At 38.3% G+C, this 13,825-nt stretch overlaps 1 protein-coding gene across 5 annotated transcripts in view; it reads left to right on the forward strand.

Annotated features, from left to right (window-relative positions):
* The window catches only part of LOC118337909 (collagen alpha-1(XXV) chain), a 144,938-nt gene that overhangs the window by 111,077 nt on the left and 20,036 nt on the right, over positions 1-13,825 (forward strand). For 4 of the 5 annotated variants that reach the window (XR_004797199.1, XR_004797198.1, XM_035675069.1 and 1 more), the window contains exons 11-16: positions 638-682; positions 2,751-2,795; positions 3,444-3,470; positions 5,972-6,016; positions 11,561-11,593; positions 12,027-12,062. Coding sequence is in view for 3 of the 5 variants with exons in the window: in XM_035675069.1 (XP_035530962.1) it covers positions 638-682; positions 2,751-2,795; positions 3,444-3,470; positions 5,972-6,016; positions 11,561-11,593; positions 12,027-12,062 (231 nt within the window). In the remaining 2 variants the exon portion in view is untranslated. The remainder of the gene's footprint in view (positions 1-637; positions 683-2,750; positions 2,796-3,443; positions 3,471-5,971; positions 6,017-11,560; positions 11,594-12,026; positions 12,063-13,825) is intronic. The other variant, XM_035675070.1, reaches the window with a different exon arrangement.

The raw sequence follows: 13,825 nt of genomic DNA on the forward strand, positions 1-13,825 counted from the left end.
TATTATTACTATTATTACTTTTTTCATTGTTTTCCATTACTTCTAAGTCTATATACCAAATGTTTTACGCATCTCAGATACATCTATAAATGTGACCATGGTAACAGTAAGTCACTTTTATTACAAAGAAGCACAAATAGCCAACATAAGCAAACCACTGTGTAAGAGTGTGGGAGTTCATTAAAACATGCTTGTTACAACCTCAGAGCCTAAATCATCTGCTTTAAGTAAGTTGCAGGACTATAAGAGCTATGGTACATATTAAGCCTTTTTGTTTTTTAAACTTTCTCTTCTCTCAGTTTAAAACTCAACAGAAATATTCTCAACTCCCAGTCTTGCCCTCTGGCCCGTATCGTCTATAACTTCTCAGATCCTAAAATATGACATGCAATATTTATTCTGGCCTGGTTTTGGAAGATCAGCACACACAGGGCTGTACATGCTGAAGAGGGGATGGGAACAATAGACAGGCCTGTTCAGAAGTGCCTCTGTAGGCTCGCTCTTTAAAGCAACTATAGTTTAGTTTGTGCCAAAATAAAAGTACTTTGTCATATTTTAATTTTTGATAACCGCAACTCTATAGTGTCCCATGCTTTAAGTTTCTTGACACCTAAAGGCCTTTGTGTTTATTTCTCAGGGTTCACTTGGGCTTCCAGGTGTCCCAGGTGTTGACGGACTGAAGGTGAGGCTACTCCTATGTTGAGATCTACAAACTATACATTTGATGTTGATGTTTACTTGCTGTTTAGAGTAGCTTTCACCAAGGAAAATGCTGCAAACTAGTCTTATTAAAAGATTATTTAATTTCATTCAATTGTAAAATCTTATTTTTCAGAGAGACAGGTGAAAGATCCTGATAATAAGTTTAGAATTAGATAGGAGGATTTGCAAGGGAACCGTAATGTATTTTCACTTTTTATTAAAAAAGTTATTAAAAAGACTTCAGATGTATATTTTACATTACAGGAAATGAATCATGCTTAATTGTTTCAGTTACATTAAGCAGCCCGTCTGAACATTGTCCCTTACAAAATACTACACATGAAAGAGTTCAGAAAGCTAACCTCAATCCACACTGAATGTATTTTATCTTCAGAAGGCTCACTTTATCATACTTACAGTTTTCATTAGTCTTTGTGGCCATGTGTTACACTTTTCATATTAGAAAGGTTCTGCCATGCATTCTGACAATTTCAAACCACTATCCTATTTGGGAGAAATCCCTTGGGCTGCATCTTCAAGTCTTAACCACAAAGTACAGTCTTGAGCTGCCTGTGAATCTGCTCACACTCTCAGCTCATTTCTGAATTTCATTCTCAAAGCGAATAAAGAAGACACAGTGCAGGTGTTGCACAATGAGTGAAAAATGGAGAAACGCATTTATTCCAGAACAAAGGACGCTATAAGTGACGAGAATGAATGGGGAGTAAGGCAGCATTTTTCGAATCTCAAGCATGCATTTACGAAGATACAAGCAGAGAGGCACGCATGCTGTAATAGGAACCAGAGTAAAGAAGTTTCATTTCGGAGTGAAAAGCCATACTGACTTTTTGAGTTGAAGGCCTAATTCCATACTTGTGTAAGGAGTGTGGTTATGCCAGCACCCATGAAATAGAACTCCAATGCTGTGCAATGCAGCTATAAAACCGAATCCTTTATGGTATGTGAGTGTCACTCATGCAGAAAGTTGAAGTCTAAAACAGCAAAGGCTACTCTGCCAGCAGTGGCAGGTTGACTGTCAGACATCATATTGATCTGACATAGATATCCACTAAAAGGAGAGGCTCACTAACGCAAACCTTATCAGCCCTAGTTTATGAGTTTTTAATCAGACTCCATCATCATTATGGCAATATATCATCATCATTATGTCAATGACTCCCATATGTGGGCTGACAGATGATATAAGATTCCAGCCTTTATGAAGAGTTTCACCACTGGTGTGTAGCTGCTTTGTAAAAACAAAGCATTGTGGGAAAAATGCAAACAACAATAAGAAACCGAGAAAGAAAAAGAAACAGTTTTTCTTACAAAAATGAAATAAAATACAATACAACAGTTTTGCTTATATTATGGTCAGTATTGAGCAGCCCATTGACATGTATTTTTAATTTGAATAATAGATTGCTTTATTTTCCATCGTGGCTACATTAATCAGCATCACCCAGTTAAAGCTGTCTCTCTGGGTTGAGGAATAGCTGCTCTTCTTCTAAAGGCTAATGATGTGGTAGGTTTGCAAAGGTCAGGGGGTTAATTGTTTTTGGCAACAGATGGACTGAGGTTGGTTTCTGGGATTCATACTCTCACTAACAGCGGGCTGGCATTCATCAGATGGACTTGGCTTTCTTCTTTTGCTCATGTTCATAACCAGACCAGAAATAATTAAGCTTTTAATCAGCTTGTTTATCCTCTCTACTTTTGGATTTAGTTTGTGGTTTCAATATTGGATTTTTGATCTTTTTGTTGAATTGTATGAAATTTATTCATTTGTAGCAGAAAATGAACACATTGAGTGTCCGTTGATTGCAATATAGTAAAACACACTATCCTATCTACTGCTCCATTATCAACTATCCTGCAAATACATAACACCTGTGCAGCAATGAGCAAACTTAACCATAGGTTAATGTCAGAGGTTATCTCTAATGAAAATGTGAAGCTTTTTGTATCTTCTGACCTGAAATCAGAGTTCACGTTGCTTAATCAGCACACTGAATACAGCCACTGTGTGTATGTTATGCTGTCCATAGGGGGATGTTGGCATCCCAGGATTGGACGGTGTTCCTGGAGCCAAGGTCTGGTGGTCACACATTCTGTGTGCTCTTATTCTTGTAAATTCATCGCGATCATATTTTTTTTTCATGTTTTGAAGTCATATATAATTTTTCATCCCTTTCCATTTGAGAAACATTAAACTTTTGGGGGCTTCTAATCATGTTTATGACCCTTTTTATTCCTTATTTTTCATTATACTTAGTTTATTTACATTTTGTTTCTCATTCTTTAGAAAACATAGATATTATTTCATTCATCTTTGTTGGATATCATGTCCACATGATCCGTTTTTGCCACAATATCAATAGGAACATGTCACCTTCATAGCAGATATTCATATGTGTAATTAAATGTGATAGTTGTTCCGACATATAGGTTTAAATTTTTTGAAATTCTGGTGAAATAACCTTGTAAGTAGGATTCTGGCCTGTTAATTTTGACAACTTTCAGTAATCACTGTGCAATTTTTAAAGAAACGCTTCAAAAAGCCGATAGCTGTTGGCTCTGTCTGGGGGGAAAAGCAGTCATAACACAAGAGGCTTTCGATAATCTAACATGAATTTAACCCAAGATACAATCTAACCCTTAGTGGCTGCAATAATTCCCAAACTGAACCCAACTCCCCCTGAGCTTTTCTGTCTTTAATACTCTGCTTTCTTTTCCAACAGGGTGAAATGGGAGAGCCAGGTGAAAAGGTAAAGTGCTAATTCAGATCACCAAACATTATTGTTAGCATCAGTCTTGATATCACACCATGTGTTAGAACAGCCGTTGTGATAAAAATGATGGCAGCTCTGCTTTTACTTCACACAACTCCAGCTTGTTTTTTCAAAGGTGACTCCCTTCTGAGATTTGGCCATCAGTGAGTCAGTGAGTCACAAAATTGAACCCAATTTCTCCAAAAAGGCCTTGGAGGAGACCAAAAAACTAAACCCACACTACAGCCTCAGTGAGGAAAAAGCCTTATTCTCTCCATTCCCTAATTCTAATGGTGCCTTTATTCTCTGTTGTTGGACAGCAGCGGGTGGGAGGTGTGAACACTGACCCAGTCAAGACAGAGACAGGCTGGGGAGGAAAGTGATGACTCATTGTTCTTCATCGACCACAAAACTAGCCATCAGGCTGTTGCTCTCAGTTGCTGGTCTGAGTTTTTCTTCAAATCAGAGACTTATTCCCTACATCTAACACACCTGACTCACTGTAATAATAAGGCTGTGCGGGCACACATCTTCTAGCAACCAGAGCCCGCAGCATCATCGCTGTCCTATGGAGAATTAATTGGATACAAATAATGGCTCAATAGAAACTGAATTAGATGGTTTTGGTGTGTGTTCAGAAAAGTTAGAACTGAATGGTCTGACAAGGTGGATCGGTGTGCGCTGGCCTCTGAAGACGATCCCAAAGATTTTGGCTTAAAACAGCTACGTCATTACCCCTGGGCCTTGTCACAGGTTGCATGTTTATGAGTTATGAGCAGTCACAAAGAGTTATTGTTCAGAGTTTTTATATGCACATTGTTAAAAAAGCAAATATTAGAGAAGAGGCAGACAAAATAAACAATTACTGTTTGATATGTATAAAAGGTTTTTATGTTAAGAGGAGCCAGATCTGTTGACATAAACTGCTGTTTTCTGGCCAGAAGGCAAATTCAGGAAACCAAGTTTTTAAATCCTGACTCAATGCTAGTAGTCATTTTAAGTTCTTACTAATCGCAATCCATCGGAACAGATGGGTGCCTTATGTCAAGCACAGTGCCTGGGATAGCAAGTTCCTTTTTAATAGTCTCCACAAGGACAAAACCTTTGATTTCAATTGCATGATTCACAATCTATTAGGCTATCATTTACTTAATTTAAAATAATGTGGATTTATCAAAAGTGAAATGATGACCTCCCTGCCAAAGACATCACTGAAAATCACTCCAAAGTACTTTTTATTTTGAGAGGAGCCATGTTAACATAAATTGTTGTTTTTGGCTCTGGTTGCTAACTAAAGAGCAAGCAGGCAAGAAAAACAATGCTAGCCTCTAACAGGAAAATAAATGATTGTTTGAGAAGCACAGAGCCGATTACAGTATGGCTTATTTTTTCGAAGTTCTGACATCATGAGGATCCCCCCACAAGGGCAACCCTTTATTTTAAATCCTTGTTTGCTATATATATATATATATATTATATGTTTATATATATTATATATATATACTAGTTATATATATATATATATATATACTATAATATATACAAATTGAAACATTTAGGCTATTAATGTTCTTGACTGTAAATCAGCTGGATTTATAGCAGTGCAATTCATAAGGAATCTGTGCAACCAAGAGTCTACAACTCTACAGGCTCTTGTAAGGCTATTATTTATGCACAGTGGTGCTTTGAAACTAAATGCTAATGTCAGCATGCTAATATGTTCAATGCTAACATGCTGATGGTAAGCAGGTATAATGTTTACCATTTCACCATCTTAGTTTAGTGTGTTAGCATGCCAACATTTGCTAGTTAGAACTAAAAACAAAGTACAGCTGGCCAGAATGGCTTTAGCTTTGCAGTTATTTGGTCATAAATGAAAGAAACTAAATAAACAATATTGGACTGATCATGGTTCTAGAGGAAAGAAATAAGGGTCACCAATGTTGAATTTATGAAGTGGACATTATTGTCTGTACCACATTTCATGGCAATCCATCGTTTATTGATATATTTATATATTATTTTATATAGTATTTAGATATCAAGGGGTAGACCGTCCAGCCAACCAGCATTACTATCCATAGAGTCTTGCCACAAGCATGGCTAGAAACAACACTGACATTCACTGTTTCACAAAGCTAAGATGGAAAGATTGGGAATTTCGGAGTGAAGTTCTTCATAGTTGATGCCAGGACTTCCATAATGCCCCACAGAGTGCATTACATCACATGAAGTCAGTCAGTATTTGAACCATGTGTGATGACTCAGTTAGTGACCAAAGTGGATTTAACATGTACAGTAATGGTACTTCATCTTTGTTACAGTGTGCTTTGCTTTTTCTCCAAGCATCCATTACACAGTTTTACAGGGCAGTCAATCACTTTGTGTTATGTGCATGTAAACAATCCGGCAATCATGTTTAAGATAGTTTTCTTTTTTTGATTTGCCACATTTCTTTCGATCAATAAACTGATTACCTCTGTGTGATTTTATCACAGGGCGATATGGGTGAAGACGGACCCAAAGGTGAAATTGGAGAGAAGGTATGTAAATTCAGCTTTATCTTTCATTCTCTTGGAATTTGCACAGAGAAACGGCGGGGTTTGGTTGTGGCCGGAAAACATAAAAAAACTGTTAATGTTAGCCATCTGAGAGGAGATCTTTGGAGAGCAGCAGAAGTAACTGAGGTCAAGTGCCATCAGCTGTAGTCAAGGCTGCACAACAGCAATCATCCTGGCACTTGATGCATCCTTTGTGCTTAATGTGGACTTAATTGCTATGCTATGCTGACGCTACATTTTCTGGTTGGATGGTTCCTGCATTAATTTGGGACCATTTATCATCAAGACAGCTTGTCAAGTTGGGATCCATTTCCAGCAAAAGGCAGAGTGGAGCTCTGCTGGACAGATTGTTCGGAGCTAAACTAATAGATTCATGTTTCTGTCCAAAAAGCTTTTGTTTTCTGGAAAAGTTTTGTTTTTTTGTTTTGTGTTAGTATACGGAAATCATGTCCAGCGGCAGATCATGCATTCTATCCAGGACTTGACGCTGCTTTTGCCATTATTATTTTGTTAAAGGAGCATTTATGAAAATAGGTCACAGCCGTATTTGTATTGGGTGACCTCATGACAAAGTTTGGGCCTGTTTACCATTCAAACTTTTAAAGAATTTCAGAAACAAAAACAATTATGGATTGGAATAAACGGTGCTTTGAAAATGTTGATTCAGCTTTACATCAGCCGGTGCTGATTTGGAATTGCTCACTTCTGGGAAAAGATAGATTCTTCCCAAAGTTGCCAAAATGGTAACACAATTGCTAAGAACAGACAGCAGACAACTGTCAAAATACTGTGATTTTCTTATTTTTTTTTTTTTTTTCAAATAAACTATTGACACTGCTTTTCGCTGGAAACACTGAATTAGGTATAAAAACAAAACATAACTGATAGACCAGCATCGGAGTAGAAGCAGTGTACTCAAACTGTCACTGCCAATTTACTGCTGTTCAGCAGAGAACAACTTTGATAACTTCTCACTTTATGGGTACTCTGGTTTTTAAAAGACTGCCGAACACGGCTGCCAAGAAAGACACCGTTTGAGGGAAACAGATGCAGGATATCATCTGTGGAAAATGAGTGAACAAAAAGGAAAGTAGAGGGCGATAAAACTTTGCAGCTCGAGCACCGCTTTGATCTCGTCTACCTTAATGCAGTAAAAGTGGGGGGAAAAAGATTTTGGCCGCAGGAGTCAAAAATAAAAAGTGAAATCGAGTGTTATGGGAATTGTGACTTCTGTAGCCAGTCACCTGCCATTCATTCTTCAAGAGCATATTCGTGTATTTCACAATAAAAAGAGACAGAAGGGAGTGTAACCTGGAAATAGGGAGGATTTTTTCATTAGTATGGATAGGATTACCTCATCTTGTCAGATTGTCAATGTCAGGATGTAGTGTTTTTTAACATAGTGCACATATGGCTGGAATAATTGTTTCTCAGTCAAGATATAACTCAGTATACATCCACATGGGTTTAACATATGTCAGACGCACCAAACACTGATTGATTTTTCAGAGATTGTTTTAGTGAAAAGAAAAAAAAGTCTTATGCATGCTCACATACAGTATATCCACTCTGAGCCTCCTGTCATCGGAGCTGTGTGTCTGATCCATTGCTCTTCCCTGATATTATTGTTTCACTGGTAGATGGGACAGAGGACGGTAGGGGGGAACATCTTTAGTCTTCCATACTGAAGATGCCAAAGTTAACAATACACAGCACGCACCGCAGGGAAAATGTGGTAACACGGGGTGAGAGGTGAGGCAGCGAAAGCTTCGATATGGTGAGCAGAGAGACCTCAGGGACCACAGACTAGAGGGGGAGAGAAATTGCGGGAGATTGTTTTGACGGCGGGGGATCTGTGGAGTGTGAAAGAGACTAAATGACAGGGCATAATATGTACTTAAACCTACTACAAGGAGTTTTTAGCTGGTTATGAAACAGTTCAATACTGATGCCTCTATAAAATCATTACATACTACATAAGCAGACCATCAGTAAGAAGATTGGCTAATTTTATATAGTTATTCTTAGGGGCTGCCGGATTCAGTTGGATTCCCCTTGGTATCAATGAAACAAAGTGTTGGGAACGCTACTGCTTTTGTCCACAGGGGCTGCCAGAATCTACAAAAACAAAAAAAGAGTTCCTCTTTGCTGTTATGTATGAAAAGTCATTATTGAATAATGTAACTACTTCGTACTTATATATCTGTGAGGCAGCCCTGGGTTCACTATTTGTCAACTGGTTTAAAAGAGTAGATTGACTTTTTGAGAAATAAGCTTATTTGCTTTCTTGCCAAGAGTTTGCTAAGAAGATTGATGCTATGATGAGCATCATGAGCATTTCTCATATACTATGTTGCCATTTTATGGGTGATTATATGCCCAACTATTTCTTGGCCAGGATCAGTAACTTCCTGGAGTCTCAAATGGTTGCCTGGCAATATCCAGCAGATAATCACCAGGAAAACTGCACCAAATGTAATTTTTTACACTTTGATTTTTGTACATGTTGAACAAATAAGCTACAATGTGTTAATTAGTAAGCTTTAGAGATGCATAAAAGTTTGCACAATTAAAGTATGTGTCAACCGAGGCCCTGCATTATTTATATTTGTTGACCTGAGTCCTGTGGAAAAATCTAAGTTAACATTTAATTTTAGTTTATAATGTGCTCACATGGTGCATATTCCTAAATAAAGTTGTGTTTAATCAAACTGCCTCAAACAACAACATATTATAATTATACATCATATTTTCTAAGATAATCACGCATTCTGGATGTACAATCCTGTTCTGCAATGTTCCCAATAATTTTAACGATCAAAACATGTAAAGAAGTGTAAATCATCAAATAACACGTAGCTTAAAAGGAAAACAGTATTGGAGTAAATGTACTTTATTACTTCCCACCACTCTTTACAGTGTACATTTATGTAAGACATTACCTGCTGTGTTGCTTTCATAAGCCATCATCAACTGTGAAGAGAAATGTTTCCAATAGCCTCTGCACGTCCATCCCTGGCCTCATTTAAAACCAATCATTACCACAGTTAAAAGCTTTAGTTCTAAACCATTTACTTCTGATGCATTCTGCCTAAGTATTTAACTAGCTGTGAAATTAACTGTGACTCTTCTTGTTGAAAAAGTCGAACCTCAGAGATAGGAAAAGGTTGAAAAAAAGAATAATAAACCCAAGTAAACTCTTGAATTTGTTTTGGGAACTTCCAGACTGTGAGCGCTTGGCTCTGGCCGGTGTGGCACAGTGGTTGGTATAATTTTTGAATCCTAAGATCCGGTCCAAGCTCTTGTGAACTGGCCGCGTTTCAACTGTTGGCAGGGCCTTTTCTGCCCTGGGAGCCAATCATAATCTGTGCTGCCTCACATATATTCTAACTCTGTGACTGAGGTCGATATTCAGCCAAGGCCGCTGAATTTGGTCATCTTTACTAATGACCATAATGTGAAGTAGGAGTCATGTTTTGAGGGCTGTGGTGACATTTAATGGTTACATTTGTCACAACTCTGTCTCGGCTTCATTGCTCGCTGATTAATCCTCTCCATCTCATTCGCTCTCACTAAGCAAACAGCTGGAAAATGGCCTGATTTACTAAGTATATATTATGAGATCTCCATGCTATTATCTTTAAATGGCAATATGCAGCGACAGTTCTGGGTGTCTATAATGAAGTGGAGCTGTGGTGACAGCTCTCTGTCCTTGCTCTGCTCTGTGGTTAAATCACAGGCTGTAGCCTCACCATGGTAATTGGCCCAATTGGGACATTTCAGCACTCTGTGCCACACCTCAGCTCACCTCCCAACTTCACCACTTTTTCCATCTCTAGTACTTCATTTAGAATAGATTAAACTCGTGAAAACTCTCACTCGGTTCTTGGGCTTGGTGTCACTTGTGCTAGATCTGTCATGACAGAAAACGTCAGTGGGATATATCAGTTCAGCAGCAGGGGCTTGAAGTGTTAATTGCTGGTATAGCATCCTCTGATACTTGTTTTCACATGGGTCACAGTGGCTTTTTGATTCCAAGTGTGTGAACTGTGCTTTAAATTCTTATTTCTCACAATATTAGCTCCCGATGTTCTCGTTCTGCTAACAATAATATGGGAAAAACATGAATTATGCTTACATTTAGTCCATAGGTTGTTTATGAGCTCAACAAGTTGAAATCTTTTGTAGTTTCTTTTTTTATATAAGATGTACCAATTAAGTACAGATGTGAGGCACTGTCCCTGCCAAAAAGCAACAGGTGTAAACCAGCTCTGACTTTGATGTTTGTTTTGTTGAAACAATTATTCAATCAAGACACAAAAAGTCAGATTAATTGGCCTCTGTATAAAAATTCCTTTTTTATTATAATTTTTAGGTCAACCACAACATGACATCCATGTTGTTTCTTAAGTATGTGACCAAAAACGTTTTCACTTCATCTTTTAAAATCACGTAAAAGCCGTTCATTTGTCTTCTCTAATGTAATATGAGGAGCCCATTTACACAGCCAACGAAAAAGTTCATCCTCTTAGATCTTCTGTACCCTCAATAAAATATATAGTAAGAAAGTACTCATATAAAAATTTGAATTATACGTTTTAAGATAGGGAGAGAGAGGCACCCTTCGGTATGCAACAAAGCCCAGCTGTAAACAGTAACACAGTTTATTGTCTGCAAAAAAAATTGCCGCAATTAAACATTGCCTTGTGTGCTATGCATCGTAATGAGTCCCATAAAAAGCTGAGGGCGAGAGGCATTCCTTCAGCAACTTCTGAGCGCAAGGCGTATGTGTACAGAAACCACAGAGTCCACACCAGAGCTGAAGACCCAGTCTCCTTCTCCCCGCTCCCTTTTTCCCACCAACCGCCCATAATTACGCTTATTGGCCCCTTGTTTTATGTATGTTTTTACTGTACACTGCAGAAGTAATGCACTGCATAGGAAAGGACGTGGGTTCTGGATGTCTGGATGACTTTGCTGGAAAAATATGATACAAGTAGCTCTGTCTCTTTATTGTTCAATACCCTACCTGAAGAGATGCAGTGGAAAAAATGGCCTAAATGGTCGCCGTTAGTACAGTATATCTGTCAAGCCCCATACCTCCATGGTTGTGCTTTTTTTTTCATATAGTGTTAGATTTCATGTCTACACCAGTATGCAGCTGCACTCTGACAGTGTAAAAAACAATGAAATGGTCCCCAGCACTGTGGTTATATAAAAAAAATGCTGCTCAAACTTTAGTGAGAAGGTACATTCAATCTCAACACAGCTTAGAATAGCAGACAATCTTCTTTCTAATTGGATTTTCACCCAATTCTGTCCAGCAGAAGTTGTGTTCTGTTATGTTCTGCATTGTTTAGTAAAAATAGGCTTCTTTTGTCACTGTAATTGTCGTGTCTGTTCCTGTTGTGACGTGACAGAAAAGCCCCCATCGAGTCTCGTAATAACCTCTGTCACTTTTTGGAACGTTTTCCATGTTGTACCTCTCAAACATTTGTTGTGGTTTTGTTTTTACCGTTTTCTTAGGGAGATGCGGGCTCCTCTGCAGCAGGAATCAAGGTAAGAGCTAAGCTAATGTGTCACTAAATTACAAAGGTTTTCATCACACAAACTAACTTGTTGTTACATAGCGAGTAGCTGTTATTAAATATTTACGCAACTTATCTTATAACAACAATTTTTATAACAAGAAACGTCCAGGTGTAACTGTTAAACAAGCTAACTTCACCAACTCCAAAACGAACGTTAGCTTGCTAGCATGTGCGACCCATTCAGAGTGAAGAGTAGGAATATGGCCGACATATCTGTTCTTTATCAAAGTGCTGTTTAAGAGTGACGTAAACTGGTTAAATTACATCTCCAAAAAACCTCTGTATCTCAAATAACATTATGCCAAGTTAAGTTAAGCCAATGTTAATTTAATCATCAATTTAGAACCAGGAGGTAGTTGAAATGAAGCGGTTGAAAAGAAAACTCTTTGCATGTATTACAGGGTGAACCTGGAGAGCCTGGACGAAGTGGACAAAAGGTAATAACTGCACTTTACTACACATTGCTCTTCCATACACAGTAGATAGTAGTAAACAGAGATAGGTGTAGCAGTGGCAGTAGAACAGTTTTGATCATATGGCCCAACTACAGCTACATTTTGTTGAATATATGTTGTTTGTTAATGTTAATAGTGATTCCAGTATTGATAAGTGACTATGGGAGTAACGCATTGGACTGGCTGAACATATTGCTTTATTTTTCATCATCGTGAATACCCACATCTAAGCTCTGGTTTGTTGTGCAAGATAGAAAAGTTTGTATGAGAGCATTCCTAACTCAGCTGAACCTCACTGTTTAAAGTGTAATAAGGGTGGTTGTACATGGAGGGGGGGTCTTATTGAACAGAACCTGACACTTCAACTTGACACTGCTCCAACTCATTTTTCATTTACTCTGGCTTGATACTTGTTTTGAGCCAGTGTAAGGTCCCAGGTATCTTATGAACACCCTTGGATATATTAAATCTTTTGGATTTTTTTTTTCTTATTTTACTGTAACCTCTACTTGTCAGAGTTTAAAACCAGCAGGTCATCCCAATACTTTGCTTTGCATCAGTCCAACTAGACAAGTTTGTGTTGTTTGAGAAATGTTTCTTGGTACTGTGTGACCTCTCTCTCCCAGCCAAATTTTATCCTAGTGTTTGACACACTTTCCAAGCCAACAAAGGAAACCGTAATAATATTGCTAAAGAAACAGTTGCTAATTAGAAACTAATAAAACAAGCATGCAGCAGAAGAGGAGCTATTTTCCTGCAAAATAAAAACCATTACTTGTCCTTTTACCAGACTGCTGCCGAGATTGCACCAGTGCTCCATCTAATTACACTTTTAATCCCAAGTGCTGCACCCCATTAATTTCAACTCTCTCTTCTCTGTGTGGACAAACTGATTCCAGACCGACAGACAGAAGGGCTTTTAGCAAATGCCTTTTTAAAATGTTTTTTTCCTGCTCTCACTGCAAAGAAAACACTTGTGGCCTAGCACGTTTTTTGACTGCTTTATCTTATCTCTCATTTTACAGCCATTCTGCTTATGCTGACACACTTACACGTCGTATTTCTCATCGAAATGCTGATCGCAAAATTGAGTCGTTGCTCTCCATTAAATGTTGCCATTGGATGGAAATCCAATGTTGGTGAAGTGGTAGTCCACAAGAAAGACTTTTATTCATTAGTTTTACAATGCTTTCATTAGCCACAATGGAAATTTACAGCCCTCTCCCTGATCCCCCGAGTGCCATTACAGTTGATCATTCTCATGCGGTGCTAATCATTTATTTTCATATGCCATAAATACAATGGTCTTAATAGAGCGTTAAATTATCCAGAGTCAGAAATTTTGTTTGCAAAGTCTTGCAGAGGCGTCACAAGGGACTCGACCTCTGATTTTTCCACTGTTGAATCAAATGGCTGCGCGTTACTCAAACTTGCATGTAATGGGAGTCTGGAGTTCTCAACTTGACAATGACCCGACCTTGGTAACGGAGAAATAGGCCAGCTCTCGACTTCCAGCACTGCCAAACTCTAACGACCTTGACGCCACGGCAGCTCTCTCAAACAGCTTTTGCAACTTTAATCCAGAGTATCTGACAGTTTTTCCTTCCAGGAACCAGAACTTTTCACACCTGCCCACACCAATAAAATCATAAAAAATAAAACTCTGTTGCACTTTGTGAAGGGTTGAGTGTTATAACAAGCACTAATCACGCTGTCAAGCCATGGCTGCATGAGTTGGTTTGAAA

The sequence above is a fragment of the Morone saxatilis genome, unplaced genomic scaffold (assembly GCF_004916995.1).
Source record: "Morone saxatilis isolate NCDOM2014 unplaced genomic scaffold, NCSU_SB_2.0 Contig4, whole genome shotgun sequence".
Classification (NCBI taxonomy): domain Eukaryota; kingdom Metazoa; phylum Chordata; class Actinopteri; family Moronidae; genus Morone; species Morone saxatilis.